Source organism: Cydia strobilella, chromosome Z, assembly GCF_947568885.1.
Source record: "Cydia strobilella chromosome Z, ilCydStro3.1, whole genome shotgun sequence".
Taxonomy (NCBI): domain Eukaryota; kingdom Metazoa; phylum Arthropoda; class Insecta; order Lepidoptera; family Tortricidae; genus Cydia; species Cydia strobilella.
In genome coordinates this window covers 14,971,410-14,985,135 of record NC_086068.1, presented here as the reverse complement: position 1 = coordinate 14,985,135, position 13,726 = coordinate 14,971,410, and the positions used below count along the sequence as shown (strand labels likewise).

The following is a 13,726-nucleotide window of genomic DNA, read 5'->3' as shown; positions in this document are numbered from 1 at the left end:
TTTTAAATCTTACACTTGTGCGTAAATGAGCAAAGGCAGAATCTAATACAGCCACAGTTAAACGTTTGTACGATATTCTAGTTTCTCAAAGGACTGTCTCATGTCAAACATAGACAGAGAGAATCATACTATCTTTGTCTTACACTAGTACTAGCACCCAAAAGAAAAGGATGAGTATAGTTTTATGTTCTTATTTACTGATAATTTGGTTTGACCAACTATAAATGGGTTTTTAAAGTTATATTCATGAAAATGACATAAAATATAAGATAAAAATTGCGTTTGGCGTCGAGACACTTGGTTCGTGGGGCAGAGGCGCACTGCAGATGTTCCACAAGGCGCTCGGCAAACGGCAGGGAGGCAACGGGCGACCCCCGCGCGGGCAGGTTTCTCGCGCAGAGAATAGGCTAGTAATTTTCATTAATGGTATCAATCGATCACGTTTATTTTAGGATCAAATGTCTATTATGGGACCCATTGCATTAAAGCAATACAAAAGTCAGAAATGATAGTCAAAGCCCGACAGTCGTACTTCACTCGAGAAACCCTTCTAACAAAACGATAAGTGAACGTGACGTGACATCAAGTTCAATGAGAGCCCATTTTGAATGTATGGACAAAATAAGAAAATTGCGTTTATGTCGGTGAAATATTGCGTTTATGTATAGGTATATAGTTGCAGTACAATATTTTTTTGGATAAAATGTAAGGAATCGAATGGTACCCTTACTTTTTTCCTTTTTGGAAGTTGAAAAATTACTTAAATTTTGAAACTTTCAAGTCCTGTATTTTTGTATTATTTCCATATATTATTTTAATATCTACATTATTGTGATAAATTGCTCATTTGCTATCTATTTTACTAGATTTTGTTATAAAATTCAACATGTGTCATCATCCCTATTGCAATCGTAATCCAGCGCGGGAACGCTGCATGCGTGATGGGCACCCTACCAAGGGCGCAAAATTTTTAATAGGTATTTTTAATTTTTAGCTTTAGTTATTTTAATTTTAGTTAGTGTTAGTTTTATATTCATGTTACAACACTTATTATATATAGGTAATAAATGAAAATTGCTTATTTTATTAATTACTTAAACTGTTTCAATATTTAAATACTTTAAAATACTGTTATTATGATGGTTAACGTGGCTAAATGAGTAATTCCATTGACTATTTAGTTTTAGAACAAAAAAGTAAAAAATTAAAAAGTAAGAGGCAATCCCGCTGATTTTTATATTATAATGAACAAATCATCTTAAAATTACTGCAGTTTGTTAAAATACGTTTGTTTTCACCACCATGTGGCCATATAGTAGCCATATCATAGGATATGGCTACTATATGGCCACTATATCACTACCTACTTTTGTGATAAGTGGCGAACTGTCAAATATTGTAACCATAATCAATGTCAGCTTTTGGGCCATTGCAGCGGCCTTACAACCCGCCGTTAGAGGAAAGCAAACGAGTGTTAGGTCCAAAAATATTTTCGGAATTTTATTTCGCACTCATATCTCATAATAATAATAAAAAAACTGAAACGAAGAGATATAATAAAATATAAGTAGGTACATCATATTATGTATAATTTTTATAACAATGTCAAAATCCAGAGGAAAACGGAGGCTACGTTTGTTCATGGAGAATCGTTCGTCCACTTTCCTCTTGCTATGCGTGATGTGGCACAGTAAAGTACCGCTTTAGTAGCCATTAACCAGCCACGTCGTTCTGTCACTTTATTGAGTCAAAAGAGGGTCAAATTGTTTCACTCACCTGACGAAGGAATAAATTTCATCGAAGGTACTGCGCCCAATATTCACATGCAAAATGGTTTGAAGCTTATGGTAAAATTCGTTCGTGCGTGCTTTTAGTATACAAGAGTGAGTAAGGATTTTTAGTTTACCACAAACCACCTCAAGATCGGAATATATAGACTCATCAAATATTCTGCAACAAGGTAGCGGAAAAATGTAAGCAAACACAATTAAGTTAGTGCAATGTAGCGTTGTTATATGTTATCTAATCATGAATATAACAACTGTTATCGTCTTAGCAAGTGGGAATTCGGGAATTTTCCTATACCCCGTCTGAATAATCGTATGTCAAAATTACAAACGTGGACAAATGTCATAAAGCTTTTATAAATTTGGTTTATAACGATCTATAATATTCCAACAGCTTTAAAATGAATCGTTTGGTTTATTTATAAGTACATATTATTTTGATTAGAACATTTTCTGACGGCCTCCTGGCCTAGTCGGTACGGTAGTGACCCTGCCTACGAAGTAGGAGGTCCCGAGTTCAAATCCTGGTAATAAGAGGATTTATTTGTCTGTTTATCACAAATATTTGCTTTTACTATGTATTCAAGTATTTATATATTATGTATATTGTCGTCTAGTACCCACAACATAACCCTTATTGAGCTTACCGTGGGACTAGGTCGATCTGTATAAAATTGTTGTCCTAACTATAAAACTTATTTATTTATTTCTCGTTTTTAGTTTGTCACAAGTTTAATTGACGTCTTTTTTTTCCACTCAAGATTATACACGAGATAGCTATTTATATTTATAATGTATTATCACATTACAGTCAACATCCGAACATCCTAACGTAGCCAAATATATTGCGACACATTTGATGCTGACTGCGCCGACATTTGAGTCAGTTAAATGCGCGATTGATAATGACTTGCACCTAAATCCCAAGAGTTAGACATGAAAGCATGAAGATGTTTGAACTAGTTTGAACATTATAGTTACATACCTAGCTATGTCTTCTTCCAACTGCCTTTGAAGATGAATCTCCAGCAGCGACGCTTCGTCCGAGGCTGAGGGCTCGGCTGCCGACACCGGCTTAACCCTCGTGCGCGTCCCCGGCATCAAGCATCTCTTACACCTGCCAATGTACATCTGCCTTCAATTATAAATTACAAACTCTACCTGGCTTACACTTTCATTTCATCTGGACGTCAACTTATGGGCGTCTTGCGCTTGGTTGACAACCACATATTGTTCTGGAAATATAGCCCGTTTAGATGCCTCTTAACAAGTTATTTAGAATAGAATAGAATATCTTTATTGCTCTCATATGGGTGTACAGGTCTTACTCTAGGTACAATAGTTACATTACAACATGCTACCCCAAAAGAGTAGAGAAAGTGATTTGATAAGTGACGTAGCTATTTCGGCTACCATTACTACCATATCACTTTTATAAGCAGTGCGATAACACGGACGAACTGTACAGTTTCTATAAATTTCGCAATTCGGAAGTGATGCCACCATACCTATCACAAAAGTAGTAAGTGACAGTCGTGTAGTGGCAGACACGTAATCTTGTCACCGTTTCCAGTAATTTGGTGCAGGCTTCATCTGAGATAGGACTCTGTCCCATTACTTCTTATGGCGTTGGCACCTTTGATCAGCGTTATACGTTAAGAGCCCTCCACACTCGTGGGCGAATCACGGCGCGAAGACGAGAACGTGAGTGTGGCGTCGATTTCACAGATTGTACATACCCGCCTTCGCGCCTTGTTCCCCGTTTTTTGTCGGTTTTTCGGCCCGCGTCAAAGGAGGCGCGAACTGCGAACTTGCAAGACTCCACATTACACACTATTTTGGCTCATCAGTGGAAAGATAAATATTAATTATATTATGACATTTATATTTTTTACGGTTTTACAGCAAAACAAAATGGAGAAACAGCTAAATAACGTATGATGCCATAGAATTAGATAACTAACAGTTAAATTCGATCAGTTGATGCTTTTCCGCCATCTTGCCGCAAACCAAAGTGCGAAATCGCCGTGTAGTTGTGCGTGTGTGGATTCCCTATGGTGGAGTCATCCGTCAACGTCGCGAATGTTCTCTCCGCGAAGTGGCGCCGCAATTCATGCACACAGTCTGGAGGGAGCTTTATACGTATAATAAAATAAAAAGCCTTTTATTTCGAGTCCAACTTAATTACATTAAATAAGTCAGTTTTGTTACAGTAAAGCATTTATATAATTTATTTAGTATGTATTCTTAGTATGTCAATTTAAATAAGTCAATTTTCCACATATATTATTAAGTAATTTGATATTATAATCTATAACAAAAATTAAGTTTACGGACAAGAACCCCTCATCGGGTGAAGGCTTATACGTATATCCATACTAATATTATAAATACGAAAGTATGTCTGTCAGTCTGTTGCCTCATCACGCTTGAACCGTTGAACCGATTTAGTTGAAATTTGGTATAGAGATCGTTTGAGTCCCGGGGAAGGACATAGGGTAGTTTTTATTACAGAATTCATCCCTTAAGGGGGGTGAAAAGGGGGGTGGGGGTTGAAGTTTGTATGGGGTATCGATAGAAAGCAGATTGGATAAAAAATAAGCTACCCAAATTACTTACTCCACGCAGAAGAAGTCGCGGGCAAAAGCTAGTGCGTTATAAGTATATAGTACTTACCTATGTACTGACGGGTCTAAGACCTGACAGAAGTAACAAGCCGTTAAGATAACACTTCGTCTTGGAAGTGAATTGAATATCGCATTTGCTTGTATGTTCATAAAAATATTAATGAATTCCCAAAAGCCAGGCAATACCTTAACCACAACTTAAAGGAAACAAAAAATTTAGCCCTAGTTAAGGCCCACTTTAGTCATTTTAATAAAAGCATAAACAATAACGCAAACAATAACGCCATTAAGGTAAATAACAAACTAGATGATGCGATAAAAAACTGCAGCGATATAAATACATTCGACAGAAAACTGAAGCAATATTTTTTAAGCAGACCTTATTATACAATTGACGAATATTTTGCAAACGCACTAGATTAGACATTAGAATTACTTATTATATTTTTAATTTAGATTTACATTTAGTATTTGACTTTTTTTTTAATTATTTAATTTAATTTATTAATTAGGTAAACTTTAAATGATTCGTGCGGCTGTAAATAATAATACCTATACTTTTTGTTTTTAGTAGTAAATAGTAACTATGTAAAAATATTATTGTAATGTAACTAGTACTATTTATTGTATATTTGCATGTGTACGTATGGCAAATAAATGATTTGACATTTTTTATTTTGACATTTTGAATATAAGTCCTTATTAATTGCTCATGTAGTAGCTAGTGCAGTAAAACAAATACTATGCACAACACGTACAATTTGATAAGCACTTCCGGAAGTCACTAAAAAAATCTACACATGGAATTTAAGAAATTAATGTAACCAAAACAAATTGTTTTTCTGACGGTCCGCTTTCCGCACTGGCGTGAACTGGTGTACGTGCGAAAGATTACGGCGTATAAATTTAGCTGTAGAAGGAAAGAAATGGATTAATGAGATGGAGATTATGGACGATAATGGCTGTTTCAACGGGTGATAGGTACCTAAATTATTGCCGAATATTAGTTTCGCCTGACAATTAGAGTTTTAAAAATAATGCCTTAAATAAATGCAGAATACGGATAACAGTGGCATTACAGAATTAAAAGAAATATTGCACAAAAAATAACAATGAACCGGGAAAAAAGATAACAATTAAACGGGAACCGATTCCAATACGTTAAAAAAATATTCAAGCTCCGTAGACGATGACAATTTGTTCGGCCAACCGAAGCTGTACCGTGACCTATCGAACCGCGCTGTATGCGGGCTCGTGTCCTCCGTGGGTCTGCTAGTTCCTTTCCAAAGCAAACGTTCGGCCAACCAACGCTATCGAACCACGCAGTATGCGGGCTTGTCTCCACCGTGGGTCTGATACCTGACCGCTGACTGATGGGGTCGACGACCATCCACTGCCGACTGCACGTCGGCAGCTGCGCCCTGTCGTTGATACGACCACCACGCACCACCGGAGCACTGCTCCACGGTGGCCTTAAAAAGGTCCTGTTGCAGGCAACTGCGGCCAACAAGGCCGCGGAACGACGGGAAGTAAAGCGCACTCGAAGTTGTTATTAGCAACCTCAGAAGAAAACGTTCCTCTTCAAGCTTAAAAGGTTAACTTTGACAAAAAAAAACCAGGAAAAAATCTAATATATCACAAACAGATCTTTACACGTCAATCCCAAAATCCATCTGAAGTACGCCGAAGAAAACAAATTTCTCTTTCCGAATCAGAATTGAAATTCAAAATTCAACGCAATTGTAACCTGCCAATCTCTAAAATATCATCGTCCAAAAAAAGGTTCCATGTGTTTCTTTAAACCGCCATCTAACCGTAATTGCGTGAATCAATTCACACTATACGACACGACTAAACAAACAAGCAAACTAGACATGACTGACAAGCAAGTAGTTTCCAAAACAAAACGACAGATGTAGCGACATGCTACACTAGGTACTACCTACTACATATTGAAAAGATATTTCCACAGGATTTTTCAAAGATGAATAAGCATTGTTTTGCTGATACCTAATAGCTTAAGCCTAGACATTATATTATCCTGTCATACCACGGTAGGTTTTTCGGTCATCGCAACAAGAACTTTGTCTCTGCAACGAACCTATATATCTAATATAGTTGATATCTAATCTTCTTATATCATGCCTATCGACAGCAATCGATAACACAACTTTGTGATGCAGTTCTCTTTCCACAAAAAAACCGGACAAGTGCGAGTCGGACTCGCCCACTTAGGGTTCCGTACAAAATTAACTTATTTTATTTTTTACAAATGTTTCCCTGTACTTGTAGCATAAGACGATATTACTTGCCAAATTTCATAGTTAAAGGTCAACGGGAAGTACCCTATAAATTTTGTTTCCCTTGAGAGTGTCGAAATATACGTTTTTTGCGGCATAACCAGCCGTCTTTTTTTACGTTAACTTAGATTACTTAGAAGTTTGATTTTTTTCACAGCTTCAAGGGACTGTAAACCTGAGTAGGATTATTAAAAGGTGGGAATTTTTATTCCCAGTAGTTACCACCAACATATTGTTAAAGTTCAATAGTGGCGGTACTTCCATACTAAAACATTTTTAAATAGAGGTTGGTTTTTAGGGTTCCGTACCCAAAGGGTAAAAACGGGACCCTATTACTAAGACTCCGCTGTCCGTCTGTCACCAGGCTGTATCTCATGAACCGTGATAGCTAGACAGTTGAAATTTTCACAGATAATGTATTTCTGTTGCCGCTATAACAACAAATACTAAAAAGTACGGAACCCTCGGTGCGCGAGTCCGACTCGCACTTGGCCGAGTTTTTTTTATTGTTATTGTCAGCTGCAATAATTTACGGGGTGAAAACGTAGGTGATACTGAACAACTATTACTATGGAACCAATACCGAATTCTCGAAAAAAATATTGACTCTCCCATACAAATATCAACATTTGACCAGCCAAAATGTATGACACAGCAATTTTTTTTTGTAATAAATTGATTAGTGTTTTATTTCAGTAGCCTTGAAAATGATCAAAAGTACTAAAACATAAAACTGTTTAATTACTTAATAAAATCACTTAAAAATAATCTAAATGGATGATTAAATTTATCCTTATTTTAGAGTTGGTGGTAACTACTGGGAATTATTTTTCCCTGTAGTTACCAGTAGTAAACGACGGCAAAAGAATTCCCAGCAGCTACCACTGGTAACAACTTGGTGGTAACTAGTAGGAATAACCCAAAAGGAACCCTTATTTTACAATCGGATCGCAGCATAAGCAAACTTTAATCTACTTGTTTTATGTGTATCTAAGTTGGACAAGATACTACCTAAGTAATAGGAAGGCGGTAGCGGTACAAACAGCAACACTGTCTGTACTGTACATCAACTGTACATTACATCGGCGGACATTATTACAAAAGGCATAAAGCCCACCGATGTACAGTGTGGTGTGGTATGAGCGATGGTACACGTTATACCTACACCGGAAACGTAGATTTATTGACAAAGGTTTGCCACATAATGTAGTAACACGATAGTTTCAACTTTTCCGAAATAAATTTTAACTGAAATTAAATTCTTGGCAAAATTCTCGTTTTTGGTACAAGCTTTTATCGCTGAGCTTTTCTTTCCACAGGCAACTAATACTTATTGAGACAATTCGAACAACCCCAAACACAATTAGTTTGCGTTGTTTTATCACAAAGTTCCCATGGCCACCTCCTGTCTCCATTACCAGATCAGCTCCATGTCATCATAATATTACATTGTCATCCGATTTAAATATGTATGCAAAATTACACCTCAATCGCAAACCGGGAAGTGGGTCAAATTTAGCTTCCAAAATTTGACCCACACTAACTAACAAAATAATATCATACAAATTAAAAGTAACAGGGCAAATAAATGTGCTTAAGAGTTGCAAAAATAGTTATTACGAAAAAGGGTGACTGGTCAGTCAGTCAATCATACTTAATATATTAATTTGGTATGCTAATCATGCCTCCGTCCGTACCGTACTCCGTACCGTCGGCCACGAATGACATCATAAAGTAGAAGCGCAACATTGATTGATATTACGCCTATTCATGTTACGCCGTTACGCACTGCGATCTGCTCACTACAATGTACACCTGTGGCCTATCCCACAAAACTTACAATTACAATTTTACAAGTGTCAAGTTACATGTTTGTAATAATACAAGTTTGCGTACCACAAAATACAAGTAACAAATTTGTAGTGGAAAATTCTTACATATATGTAAATTGTATCGACAAATCTACAATTTATTGTATCACAAAATTTTACATACGATACATATTTTTTCCGGAAAATGTACAAATTTGTAGCTGACACTTGTTTTGTGCTACACTATATTGTAGTAATAATTATACATATATGTAGAATTGTACCTACAAGTTAACAATTCTCTAAACGTGTGTCCCACCCTCTTTGTAAGTATATTTTATTATATTTACCGATTCCAACCCTTTGTACCACGAAATTTTTAGTTCAAGTAGCAGTGCCAAGTACCAGTAGAAGAAGAATTAATTGTAAGACGCCCTAGGACATATAGAGAACGTATAAATTTTACTTTGACCACAACGGATTATACATTTAATCAGAGGTTCGGAGTGAGTAAATCTACCGTCGAATATCTACTACAGACTATTGGTGGAAACCTTAGACATCCGACACGAAGAAGTCACGCTCTTGATCCTAAACAACAGTTACTGACTGTTTTAAGATGCTCAGGATCCCAAAATCACGTCACTGGCGATGCTCATGGTATTTCCAAAACGACAATGTGTCGTTCGATTCACGCCGTATGTGCACAAATAGTGGACAAATTACTGGGAAGTGAATTACGATGGCCAACAAATGGAAACTCAATTTCTCAAGATGTTATTGCAGCATCACATGTAAATTTTCCCAGGGTCGCAGGTATTGTAGATGGATCATTAATACCGACAGATGCTCCACATAAAAATGAAGCTGGTTTTATTGATCGACACGGAAATCATTATATAAATGTTATGGTAGTTTGCGGACCAAATTTAGATTTTTTTTATGTGAATGCACGATGGCCTGGCTCCGTACATGATTCGCGGGTTTTAAGGTGCTCATGGTTATCTCAGCAATGGGATGACGGATAGAATACCTTTCCCCAATGCCGTAATATTGGGAGACAGTGGACATAGTTTGGGTTAGTATAACATCACCTTTGATCCTTAGCTAAATACATTTTTACATATTTGTAGTTGTAACATTACAATTTTTCGCTTGTATATTCAAAAATCAACAATCCTACAATTATGTAGCTGTCGTGACATACCTTTTTCTTTGTGATACGCTTTCACAAAAGTGACATATTTGTACACTGAAAACTTGTAACGAATACATATTTGTAATTATTGTGGTACATTTTTTTGTTTACAATTTAACAATTTTGTCAAATTGTACACTTGTAAAGTTTTGTGGGATAGGCCACTGTATGCTGTATGCGACTATGGAAGCGTAATTCACACTGGCAATTTATGTCTATAAAATGCAATTACAGTGTAAACTCTATATAGCGACGATATTCGTTATGCTTTAGCCAATAATGAACAATTGTCGTTATAGGGAGTGAATTTTTATATATCGCGTGATGTTAGGTATATGGAGCACGTGAAAGTCTGGCAGGCACTCAAAAACCAAGGTATCGAAAATAAATACATCAGAATACTAATAAACATTTACAACAACAGCAAGGCCACAATAAAACTAGAGCAGGAAGGCAAAGACGTCAGAATAGAAAGAGACGTACGTCAAGGGGACCCACTATCGCCGAAACTCTTCACAACCGTTCTAGAAGAAGTCCTTCGTCAATTAGACTGGGAGAAATGTGGACTATCTATTAACGGTGAAAACCTTTCACATTTGAGATTTACGGATGACCTGATAATACTCCCATCATCAAGTGAAGGATTGCAAACAAAGCTGAATGTCCTGTTTAGAGAAAGTGAGAAGGTGGGATTGGTTATGAACACACTAAGGACCAAGGCTATGACTAACGACAAGCAAGAACCTATTCTCATCAATAATAATCCAATCGAATACGTCAATGAGTACATCTATTTAGGCCAGATAATTTCTCCGGTAGATCTAACCTCAAAGTAAATAGATAGACGTATTGGAAATGCTTGGAAGACATATTGGAGCCTAAAAGAAATAATGAAAAATAAAGATATCAATGTAACTATCAAGCGGAAACTCTTTGATATCAGCTACTTCCTGTACTCACTTACGGCTGCCAAACATGGGCTCTCACTAAAACACACATTAGAAAGCTAGAAACTTGCCAAAACTCCATGGAGAGAAGTATGCTGGGGAAAAGACTATCGGATAAAATAAGAATAGAATCCATAAAGAAGCTCACCAAAACAAAAGATGTCACAAAAAACAATAAAAAAGTTAAAATGGAAATGGTCAGGACATACAATTAGAGGCAAAGAAAAATGGTCAAAATAGATAATGAACTGGTTCACAGGATATAAGAAAAGAAAAAGAGGTAGACCATTTAGAAGATGGGAGGACGACATCAAAGCTATAGCAGGAAGCACATGGACGAGAGTTGCCAAGGATAGAGAGGAATGGAGAAGGTTGGAGGAGGCCTTTTGCCAATAGGTGGCAGACAGACAAAATGAAATTTACTGTCTGAAATAAAGGATAATATAATAACAGAATATGTGTAACACGAATTTACCATTTTTAGCAGTCCGAACTTTACTACTCAAATAAGAGCGACAAAATCAGTGCTTTACGCGCGTTTACCTAAACGTCTATCAGAAAAAAAAATCGTTACTAATTTAGTGAGTTTGTTTTCAAACAATTGATCTGATAAAAGGCAAGATAAGAAGACGTGCTAATAGAAACCAGTACTTGTTATTTCAATTAGGTAACAAAAGGTATACAATTTCACCGACTAAATCTATTAATTTTACATTTTTGCGACTAAAATCGACACCGGCCTCTTAAAGAAAATAAACAAATCAGTAGGTAACTCAGGTACTACATAGAGCAAGCTTAGACAATTTGACATATTATTTACAATTTTATTACAGTTATGACACTGTTATGAACTATCAACACCGTGTGTATGTGTGTGTGTGTGTGTTTGCGTGGTGCTTCTTACTATGGCGATCGTAACATATTCTCCGTGGCCTCATACGATTTCGTTTTTAGCAACTTGGTGATAAGCGATTTACGGTATGATTTTGAGTGTATGTCAAGTTTCCTGTTGATTTTATTGTAGAGGTATGAAGATTTTGCATTGAACTGCGTACTTGCAAAGTAGTGCGTGTGTGTGAAGTCATAGCTACGTTTACAGTGGAACCCATATCTACATATAATAATCAAAAATAAGCCAAAGACTTGTAAATTTGTCACATTTTATGGATGCTACTGAACCAGCTTCAGCTCTAGTTTTAGTCCACTTGACGGAGTAGCAACTAATATATTTTTTTATTAATTCGCTACTTGTGACCGTAACCGATCGTGTACGGACCAGATCAACACCTTGCGCATAATACTCGAACAGGCATCAATGGCAGAGGGAAATGTACTTGACCTTTGTGGATTTCTAAAAAGCCTTCGACACGCTGCGATGGAGCTGTATCTGGGACCGGCTGCGTGAAATTGGAGTCCCCGAGAAGATCACGAACATGATTAAGGCCATCTCATCTACAGGAAGTATTCTTGTAGGGTGACTCACGACGGCCTCGTCTCGGAGGACATACCGGTCCATGCGGGTGTTCGTCAGGGGTGTCTCCTTTCACCTCTCCTATTCCTTGTCGTCCTCGATGACATCATGAATAACACCACCAACAACAAGCGCCGCGGCATAGAGTGGGGACTCTCCAACGTCTTGGAAGATTTGGACTATGCCGATGACCTATGCCTATTGAGCCACACGCGCGCCGACATGCAAGACTGGACGACCTACGGCGAGACGCTTTAGAGGTGGGACTAAAGATTAACATTCGGAAGACCCAGGATATGAGGTGCGGAGCGCCGAGCTCGTTGCCGTTGCTCATCGGCACAGAGGGGGTGGAGAAGGTCCACAAGTTTACGTACCTCGGTAGTGTAGTGTCGGAAACAGGAGGGACCGAAGAGGACATCGCTTCGAGAATCGCCAAGGGGAAAGCATCCTTCGCACAGATCGCGGAAACTGACTAGGAGAGTTAAGCTCAAAATATTCCGGTCCAACGTGAGAACCGTATTGCTGTTCAGATGTGAGACGTGGAAGGTCACTAACAACATCTCGCATCGGCTCCAAGTCTTCATCAACCGCTGTCTTCGCCGTATCCTCGGTGTTTACTGGCCCGAGAGAATATCCAACGTAGATCTCTGGGATCATTGTGGTGAGACTCCGATCGACCAGCAGATCAAATGCCGCAAGTGGAACTGGATCGGCCACATGCTCCGAAGCGACCCGAATCATATCCCAAGGCAAGCCCTAGACTGGAATCCCCAAGGAACGCTTTACCTGAACGTGGTCGCCCTAAGCAATCCTGGCGGCGGGCGATCATTGCAGAGGCGGCGACCATTGGCAAGACGTGGAGCGAAATTAAGCACAAGCTCAAGACCGAACGGGATGGCGGAGCACTGTGGATGCCCTCTGCCCCATCTAGGGGATAAAGGACCACAAGTCACTTGCGAAATATATTTTTTATGTAGATAGATCTATTTGTTTTTTATACTTTTTGTATGTTATAGTTTACCACGAATAAATGCGATGATTTCTGATTATTATTTAGACATTAAGGATTGCAATAAGTCCAAATTTGTGCAGCAAGGTAGGTTTATATTCAAATTTTACAAAGTGGACGAAAACTAGAGCTGGATGGAAACTAGCACAATGTCCCTCTGTGACCAATTTCTTAAATTAAAATAGTTATAAGTTGGTGGGTTGGTTAAGCATGTGACGGCTAAATGAAATGAACTATAAGAACCAATATATCAAATTAAGACAAAAGCATTTAATACGACATGTATGCTCAGCAGCTGAACATTTTATTCTAATACTCGAGCATTGCTTTGTAGGTTAGACGGTGTAATAGTAAAAATGAAAAAAAATAACAGTCTGATAAGCATTAATAACATAACTACTAACCTGAGATGTAGGTCTGGAGTTAGAAAAGTATTGCTCAGTAAATTATATATGTGCAATTAAAATAAGCACACCTACGGTAAGTAAACACACATTGACATTTAAAACAAAATAAAAGTTAATACTTAAGTGTTATGTTCTGTCCCAGTATTAAACAAATACAACTCTTGCAAGC

General features: G+C 37.6%; 1 protein-coding gene and 1 pseudogene across 2 annotated transcripts in view; one reads left to right on the top strand and one right to left on the bottom strand.

The window, feature by feature from the left end:
* Positions 1–13,726, bottom strand: part of LOC134754150 (uncharacterized) — a 33,304-nt gene that overhangs the window by 19,235 nt on the left and 343 nt on the right. Inside the window, exons 2-3 of one of the 2 annotated variants that reach the window (XM_063690249.1) lie at positions 2,773–2,904; positions 1,777–1,950 (exon numbers count right to left, since the gene is read on the bottom strand). In XM_063690249.1, coding sequence (XP_063546319.1) covers positions 1,777–1,950; positions 2,773–2,888 — 290 coding nt within the window. In that variant the 5' untranslated portion in view covers positions 2,889–2,904. The remainder of the gene's footprint in view (positions 1–1,776; positions 1,951–2,772; positions 2,905–13,726) is intronic. The other variant, XM_063690250.1, reaches the window with a different exon arrangement.
* Positions 10,059–13,072, top strand: LOC134755115 (uncharacterized; annotated as a pseudogene).